We start from the raw sequence: 9695 nt of genomic DNA, 5'->3' as shown, positions 1-9695 counted from the left end.
GGTGTTGGTAAGCTTTTGCCCCCAAAAGCAAACCTCAGGAACTTCCTGTGATGAGGAAGGATGGAGACATGTGCATCTTTTAGATCAATCGTGCCAAACCAGTCCTCGGACTTGATCTGAGACACGACTTGTTTGAGTGCGAGCAAGCTGAACTTCAGTTGCCTCCTTCCTCAAAAGAGTAACTACTTCTGTTCCATGACCAGAGCCTGCTCGAGACCCACCATAGTGGGTATGATCCCGTTTAAACTGAGAAGGCGGAGAACTGGATTCTATAGCCTCACTCTACAGTGTGCAGGATCCACAGAGACACGTTAGTCTACTAAGGGAATCAGTCTCTCGAGACTGACCTCTGGTGTAATCAGAGTGGCTAGCTCGGTGCCCTGAAGCGGTCGGTGCCCTGAAGCGGCGAACCGGCAGGGGACGGCCGTACTAGCTGCTCTAGAGACCTCTGTGGAAGAGAGGTAAACACGTGCTCTTACTCGAGAATTTTTTATCCCAAGAGCCCCTGTATATCTAACTTCTCATAGTTAGATGACTACTTCATTTTATTCCTCAGAATCAAATGCAATCAAACAACCCGATGAGTAAACACGGTCTGGTGTGATAAGATTCATTTCAAAAATCGAAATTAATATATCTAACTTCTCATAGTCAGATAAATACTTAATTTAATTCCTCAGAATTAAATGCAGACAAACAACCCGACGAGTAAACACGGTCTGGTGTGATAAGATTCATTTCATATAAAAAATCGAAAATGATATATCTAACTTCTCATAGTCAGATAAATACTTAATTTATTTCCTCAGAATTAAATGCAGCCAAACAACCAAACGAGTAAACACGGTCTGGTGTGGTAAGATTCACATCAAAAACTGAAAATGATGTAATACACGCGTTGCCTCGGCAGCGCGCGAGCCACTTGGTCACACAAACAATATCAATCTCCTCAGAGAAAAATAGCCGCAACAGCAGAGCTCTCACTCAGAGGGGGAAGAAACCGCAGCGCGGGCTTCCGAGCCTCGAGAGAGAGCGCTGGATCTAGGGAGTGCAGGCGGAGAAAGGGCGAGCGGTCTCCAACCCATCCGCTAGATCCACGTGCGATCACCGCGATCTGAATCGCCACCGTGCCTCTGCAATAGCTCCGACAGGAGCGGAGCGTTCAGCGGGGAGAAGCACAATCAGCCTCTTATTTCCGAGAGCTGACTGCGCAAGTTTTTTTTTCCCCCATAATAGTATAGACATAATGCTTGTGCGACTGTAAAACAGCTCCGCTCCACAGTAAAGCTGCTCATTATAATATTAGGCATAATATGCTTGTGTAACTGATGCTTGTGCAACTGGCGAGCTCGGTGCTGGATCTGGTGGTTAAGAAAGAAGATAGGGGCTCGCCCGTCTACATTCCCTCGACCGGATCCATATGCGAAACCCACGAGCACGGCCGCCGCTCCGCCTCGGCGAAAGCGGGGCCGGCGTCGCCAGAACTCGCAAGCAGACAACACACAAACTGTGTGTATCCCCACCCGAAATGTAGCACGGGCAGGGAAGAACACACAGCCTGAGATGCTGCCGGCTCTCACCGTATGTTTGTCTACACTCGTATTGGTAAAATAAAGAGTGATAATGGACAGACAACACCAAATAAGACTGACACACACAGAGCACTTGCTGAATGACAGAAAGCTGACGCCGGTTTCACCGCACATGCTTTTATGCTTTCTGGTCGCTACGTCACCCTGCCCGTGATGTCTCGCCCATCCATTGGACTGATTACACATGTGATTCAGAGCGTGGTCACGGTGGAGGCATTCCCGTAGCGTTTCGACGCAGCTCGAGTTCCTGAAGGGAACTCTAGATACCCACTCACAGCATATGACACTTTTCATAGCAGGATAATGGCAACAGGGATAGTGAAAAAAAATTCACTTTGTTATACTGAACGTGATTATTCTTGAGGAGTTGAAAGGAGTAAGCTGTGGGCTCTGACTTGACTAATGACATACCTTGATGGCAGTGGAAGCAATTTGGATGTGATGCAGTTTTCGCAGAGTACTCTCCCTGTCTATGAAATAGGAAGCAGCCAGCTGGTGCAGGGCCTCCAGAGTCACAGCCGTGCTGTTACTGGTGTAGTCGCTCGCCTCTGCTTTCTTACTCAACTTCCTCTTGTCCACAAATATAGTCAGAGCCTCCTCTCCTAGCGGAAACAAAAGATACCATGCTTATTGATGTAGAAATGTTTTACTGTAAGAACTGATGTATTCTGTGCACCTGCAGAATGTATTAAGGATTCTGATGCAAGCAGTTTTATATAAGCTGATTGATAACAATTACAGTAAAAATACAGATTTTCTGATTAACCATGATCATCATTTGAACAATCTTTTATTATTTTGTTATGTTGATTCTTAAGATTCCAAGATACATTTTTTTCCGACTATTTTCGGTGGCTGTGTATGTAATGTCATGTATCAAGTTTCAGTGTTTCCAGAATCGGTTTTCAGGAATGGAGACTCCTGTTGAATCTTCAGCAAAATAAATAATATTTTATCTGAGATAGAAATGCGAGTTCACTGAACTGAATGTCTGTACCGAATGCAATCAAAATTTGAACAAACAAATTACTCTCAGTGAATCAAAAACATACAAACATCTTATCCAGTGTAGCCTGATTCCCAAAACAAGTTACTCTAATCAGCTGGTTATTTTAATGAATAGTTCAAAAAGACGAGTTACCGGTTTAGCACGAAACCCTGACCTTCACAATTTAATGTTAGCAGAATCAACATTATAACTGTTTTATAAATAAACTGGAATCGAATCGAGAGCATGTAAAGCAGAACTTAATCAGGAAATCTGTATCAATATCCAGCCTTATCAGGTAAAGCAGATCAGTGTGACAGTTTATACTTATACTGTAAATGCTCTGAAACTCTCTCTGACAGTTTGTATTCCAGGCAGATCTGCTGCAAAGCCAAGACTTGCATCTCCATTTTCATGCTCTAACCTTACACAATATTGCTTGTTTTCCAGAACAGTGAAGGCCACATCAGTTGTTTACAGCCTATACTTTTGCATTACGTGATGTAACTTGTAAGCACAGGCTGCTTCGAGTTTGAGAACTGAGCAAAATAATGCTTGTGGATTTCTGAAAGGCAACCCATCCTGGACATGTTGCCATCTGTTTACACCTGCCTCCCCCTTACAACCACACAGTGTAACAAGTAATACATTATGCGGCAAAGCATGTCACAAGTGATTTTCCTTGGCTTGATAGAGTGGAAATTGAGATGTAAATATGCATGAGATCTATCTGTGTTTCTTCTGCATAAACAACACAAGTTGGTTTTCAAGTTCGCTCACAGTAAGTATTATGACCTTTGTGTAAAACCACCATGAGGATGTTTCACAGGAATATATTTTTCTACCTCCTAGTGTAGCCGACAGTAGAAAATGGGTCCCATATTTCTTGATCAGGTTGTCAGTAATTAGCTGGGCAGTGGGCCTTCGTCCCAGGAATCGAATGTTTCTTATAAATTCCGGGGTGAGAGGCAAAGGGGAGTTCAGGAAATCCCGTCGCTCTACAGCCAAGTTATTCACTTTCCACCGGCCAAATTCCCTGCATGAGAAAAACAGAGACAGTAAACAGGCCTGTCCCTAATGATCTGTTTTCATTAACATTTCTCAACTGATTTGGACATGATAGAAGGAGGCCTGCGGGGCAACCAACGCTCCTGCCAAGCTACATCTCTAGCCTCAGGTTCTCAGAGCATGTTTCATTTGGGGGATGAATACCATGCGTAGGGTGCCGCCTCCGAATGTGCAGCTGACAGGTGCTATGCTCAATAAACACTTCGTGACAGAAATCTGCCCATACAGAAAGACTCATAGAAGTCCGCACTGTGGTGACAAACAATACCTTTCATAAAAGTGGGGAGGAGAAAGAAAGCTAAATGAAAAAAAAAACACCACAAAGCCCTGAAATCCTTCAAGGATAAAAACAGAGAAACAATGCTCCAGGCTTTGGTGACTCATGCATTTTTAGCAATTTTTGCTCCTCCTAGGCTTCCTCCACAGCACCACATGACATATAGTCGACAATATATCATACATATGAAAAAAAATAAATGTTTCTAAATCTATAGGAATGACATTTATATGAGTCAGTCAGATACAAATTAACTGCTGACATATGAAAGTCTAAATACACTCTCAGACAAAAGGTACAAAACAGTCACTGAGCCGGTTCCCTGCTAATATGTACACTTTAGGTGCTAATATGTATTTTTAGGGTGTGTTTAGTAGGGATTCACCGAAATGAAAATTACAGGCCGAAACCAAAAATTCTGGTTGCACTTGGCCGAAAACCGAAACTGAAAATGCTTTGTAATAATTATATATTGTTTTATTAAATAATATAAAGTAATTTTGTAAAACTTTTTAATTTAACTCATTCATTTGAATTATACTGAATAGAAAAAAAAACACAAGCCAATAAAATAACCACACTTTTATTGAAAGTAACACAATAAAATTGGACAGAAAATATATTAATATTAAAGGGGTCATATGATGCGATTTCATGTTTTCCTTTGTCTTTGGAGTGTTAAAAGCTGTTTGTGCATACAGAAGATCCGTAAAGTCGCAAAGATTAAAGTCTCAAACCCAAAGAGACATTCTTTATAAAAGTGAACGCTCATCCACGCCTTCCTAAAACGCCTCGTTCAAACATGCCCCCACATATCTATGTCACTGTTTGGGAAGATTTGCATAACACCGCCCAAATGTATACGCAAAGAAAGAAGGTGTAACTTTTATTCTCGCTTAGTATTGTTGCCGTCGCCGCCATGTCGTGGAGACGCTGTGAAAGCCAAACTACTTTGTTTGGTCATCCAAAAGAGGACACAACTAGAAATCAGTGGTTGCCAACTGTTCTGCAACACTGTTGCAGAACAGTTCAACCCAAATATTCGAGTGTGTGCAGCGTATTTTACGGAGGAAAGTTTCCTGAACCTGGTAAGGGGCATAACATTTCCGTCACAACCTGAGGTATTCAGCCAATCACAACGCATAAGATAGCTGGCCAATCAGAGCACACCGCACTTTTCAGAACGATGAGCTTTGTAAAAATCAATGCGTTTCAGAAAGGCAACAATAATGTACAGTATGTGCAAAATAATGTGTTTTTTTTAACCTGAAACACGTTGCATTACACCAAATACACAAAATAATGTCCTTTTTAGCAACTTCATGACCCCTTTAATTATCAATATATTCTATGCAACAGATAGGGTAACAGATAAGGATTTTTATTTTTTTGACTAATTTTCCAAATAATGTATAGTTCTACAAAGCTATTATTATCAGACATAGGCAGATTTAGAGAATTGGGGCCCCAGGCAAAATATAGGAATGGGGTCCTATACATTTGCATTCATTTTTCTAAATCCACCTTGAGGTTCCTTTTTTTTTGTTGTGATGCTTTTTGCTGCACAATGGTGCCCCATAGTTGCTTCCAATGTTTCTAAATTTTTCATGTACATGTTATAATGGCTTTCTTTCATGTTGTAGACCACGAAATAGCAATTGATTTACAGGTGAGATACGGGTTTTCACAAAAACAAAATAAATTATGAAATAATAAACCTCACAATTGAGCCTTTAAATAATTTTTTTAAGAAAAGGGATGAGTCATAAGTATACTTTATTATATTCATTTAAAACGGTTATGTGGGTGGATTTTTGCCTTGATCTGAACAAAAACTGCAGACGGGATTATTGAAAATGTACATTCACTCCCTGCAAGTAGGAGGCACTTTTGGAACGTCAGAATATAGCAGTTTCCCCAGTAACAGCTGTCTTTTTTTTCAGATAAAATTAAAATGCCATCGAAATGTTTCTGAAGACAGTCGGTTCCCTTCAGAGATTCATTCATATAAAAACTTGAATCAGTGAGAATGAAAAAAGTGTGAAGAAATATAGCCTATGTTGATGAGGAAAGTCTACTGATGATGTGTTACCAGCGTAAAGGGCTGTCTAATTCTAAACTTTAAAATACATTTATTTTTAGTAATTTTAACTACAAATTTAAAATTTTAGCTGGGTATCTTTAATGTATAGACATACAATAGAGCAACGAGTCGCCCTTTAAAGTAGAAAGTAGTTGTTAGAAAAATAGCATGTGGGCTTATAAACTGGAACTGGGTAGTTGACATAAACACCGCCTAGTAGACCAATGGATCTTCCTTAAAACAAAATACTAAAAGCATTTGTGCCATTTATTGCAAGATGAGTAGCTGATGAAGCAATTCAAATACTTTTTAATTAGCCCCGACAGAAACTATTTTGTTTCTTAAGCGAAGGTCAAGACTAATGCTCTTCTTTGTCTCACCAGCAGCAACTCACAATGCATACAAAAATAACAAATTTAATTAATGCAGTAACAGGCAATTAAGTATTTTGGCCTTTTCTCTCTATAATTCTATCAACCCCTGGTCCTTATTTTAAGCTCTGCGTTATGCAATTATGCATACGCTAAAATAGGTACATACCTCTACAAAAGGCATTGGCACAATCTCACACTCAATACATCTCAAAACACCCTCCAATCACTGCATGCCTCTCTTCTATAAGAGCCTGTCCTCTCAGTTAGCCGAGAAATAGTGAGTAACCTCATGCACAGGTGATGGATGGAGCTGGGGTGGCCTTCTGAAAGGGGATCTATCACATTAAATCAGCAGTAATGACAGAGGCCTCCCGACCCAGATGCTTGATTGATTCATTCCAGCAAACGCCCTTAAATCCATCTGCTGTTTTGCAATTCATAAGGGGCAAAAGTGATAGAATTATGTCAAAATTATGTCACAAAAACACACATTATTAATGTATGGTCGAAGCTGTTGTTGGATTTATGTTTCTAATAAATTTATATTGTAATGTACTCATTCTAATATATTAAAAAATCATATTTACATTGCTGGTAGGTTATCATTGCACAAATTAACACTCTCTACGTTTAAAAAACTAAAAATTAGAAGATTTCTAAACTAATAAGCTGTCTTCACTGTATCTAACGCACACACGCTCATTCACTCACACAGATCACGCTGCGGCCGCACTCAGACATTAAAGAACAAACTTTTTAGCGCTGCCCCGCAATTTTATCAACTAAATAGCTTAATCGCTCAAGATCTACATTAACTTTCTCAACAAGGAGCTGGTAACATCATTGTTTCTAAAGAAATTAAAACCACAGCTTCACTGTTAATAGAGAAACGCAGCAAAACGGTGGTAATTCATACATACACCACCTCTCTCTCTCTCTCTCATAAATGAACACTTGATGAATTACACTTTTCTGAGAATAGAATATTGAAGTGGAGATCACTAAACTGCAAGCTAACCAGTGTTTTCAGAAAGCAAGCGCGTTTATCCTCAGTGGAGAGAGAGCACGTGCACATGGTTGCTAGGTTGACAAAGATATGTAGCACACTTAGCAGATATTTCTGTATTGCGCAAGTGGGAAGCACTGTTTTGGGGATTACGTCTCTTTATATCAGGCAACCCCGGTTGTGTTCCTCTGCGGTCAGATTAAACTTTGTTGTAGCCTATATATTATGCTCTATTCATTATTTTTTAGAAACCTTGCACTTTTCTACTCCGTTTTAAATGTTGTTCTTGTATTCAAATTAAGCACGGTCCACTGCTGCACATGTGCCACGATATCGATACTGGGACAGTTGTATCGATACTCGTATCGTCAAATCTCTGTGACGATACATCGTCGTATCGATGTATCGAACACAGCACTATCTGTTTGCATATGTTTTTTTGGAGTATCATATTGTACATTTACATTTTAGTACATTTATATTTATTTAAATAGCAGATGCTTTTAACCAAATTGATTTAGAAATTAGGAATACAAGCAATTTCTCATTAAGAGGCAATAACACAAACCTGATGTATCATATTTGATACACACATTTTAAACCACTTGTTCTAAAAAATTATGTATGTGTGAAGTAAACCAAAGTTTATTTAATCCAGTTAATGTTCATCTTGAAATATTACTAACAATATAAAAGTTGTTTTTGTGTTTACTTTATAAAAATCAGAAGATTTCACATCAAAAAGCCACATGTAACGACCTGAAGAGGTTTTTTTTATAATTACTGTATACTAAAAGGCCTTTCACTTGCTAAAAAGTATATCAGATGACAAAATGCGTGTAGTATATAGTGTTCAACAGGTGTTTTAGCAAAGTTTTGACCATGTTGATAATTTAGAGATCTTAGAAATGATCAAATATGATACAGTAGGCTTTATAGGGTTAACTGATCATTTTAAATAAATGTATTCTGTGTACTGAAAATGTTAGGTTGATTTAACTTTAACTTGGCCTTTATGCTTAATATTTTTTTTAAATCATGCAATAATATGATAATCTCTTATTTTCTGTAAGAAATGTAGAGCAAAATGCCTTTTCTTTTTCTAAATCAAAAGACAACATTAAATGAATGTTGAAGCCTTCATAAAACACTCGGTACATGAAACACGACTAGAGTAATTATCAAACAAAGCAATCTTTTTAGCAGACGAACAAACTCATCTCGACATCACAAGACAAATAACTAAACGTGACAACTGACAACAAGATAAACAACAACTGTGTAAATAAAAGTGGCAAACTGTCAAACAATGCAACTGTAATTATTCAAGGCCCAGTGAATATTGGGAAAGAGGTGAATGGGACTGAACAGGAAATTTTTTAGGCTAGCCTACTTGAGCAAGAAAGTATATCATAATAGAAAGTCTACATTTAGATGCTTTACTTGGTCCTATATAAGTTGTTACAAATAATAAGTATAATATAATATAATATAATATAATATGTCTTAAAACTTTTAGGAGCTTATAATCAGTCTGTCTGTTTAATAAGAAATTGCTATATTTAAATGTTTTACCTAAATTCTGGCATGCATGTGAAAGCTGCTCGTTTTCAATTAGTATTTTGACATAACACACTTATTTAATGGTTGCAATCTTCCACTAACACAGCCTTGCTGCCAACAGTAGCCATCTCAAGGGGAACAGGTGATAATGCCGCATAATAAGAATTAAGAGCCCACTAATCAGTTAGCCACATGATAAGACTATTAATCTTGCAGAGGGAGCGCTAAGCCTCTGATGCACCAGGTTTAGCCAACAGACTAAAAAAATCTCCAATGTTTTGATGAAAGGCCAATCAGAGCATCCATGAAGTAGCTCCTACAAATTAGAAGACGTCAACTGTGGCTTCTGAGAACAGCTGAATATTCGATAACTGTCCCTGCAATGATGGAAATGATGATGTACGAGAAATCAGCAGTAATTTAAGAGCTGGAATTTCTGCTCACCTTCTACCTGGCTAAATTCTACCAACTGCAGTTCAACAAAAAATGTGTGTTATGTTACTTCTGCCAAGTTAATTTCAGTAAAATTAAGGCCACTAGGATATGTTTGGGACTGGTAAGATTTTAAATAAGTGCACAAGAAATGTTTCTTATAGTTATCAATGCTGAAAGCATTTGTACTGCTTAATATTTTTGTGGAAACAGTGAATTCTTTGATGAATAAAAAATTTAAAATGTTTATATATATATATATATATATATATATGCGTGCGTGCGTGCGTGTGAAAAAAATAATGTATTGAA

General features: G+C 38.4%; 1 protein-coding gene across 1 annotated transcript in view; it reads right to left on the bottom strand.

Annotated features, from left to right (window-relative positions):
* The window catches only part of LOC107582812 (BMP/retinoic acid-inducible neural-specific protein 3-like), a 33853-nt gene that overhangs the window by 12702 nt on the left and 11456 nt on the right, over nucleotides 1–9695 (bottom strand). Inside the window, exons 3-4 of the mRNA XM_016268832.1 lie at nucleotides 3426–3616; nucleotides 2004–2194 (exon numbers count right to left, since the gene is read on the bottom strand). Coding sequence (XP_016124318.1) covers nucleotides 2004–2194; nucleotides 3426–3616 — 382 coding nt within the window. The remainder of the gene's footprint in view (nucleotides 1–2003; nucleotides 2195–3425; nucleotides 3617–9695) is intronic.

The sequence above is a fragment of the Sinocyclocheilus grahami genome, unplaced genomic scaffold, assembly GCF_001515645.1.
Source record: "Sinocyclocheilus grahami isolate Dianchi unplaced genomic scaffold, SAMN03320097.WGS_v1.1 scaffold47.1, whole genome shotgun sequence".
Taxonomy (NCBI): Eukaryota; Metazoa; Chordata; class Actinopteri; order Cypriniformes; family Cyprinidae; genus Sinocyclocheilus; species Sinocyclocheilus grahami.
The sequence above is the reverse complement of the archived record's forward strand: the minus strand, read 5'-3'. Positions and strand labels throughout refer to the sequence as shown.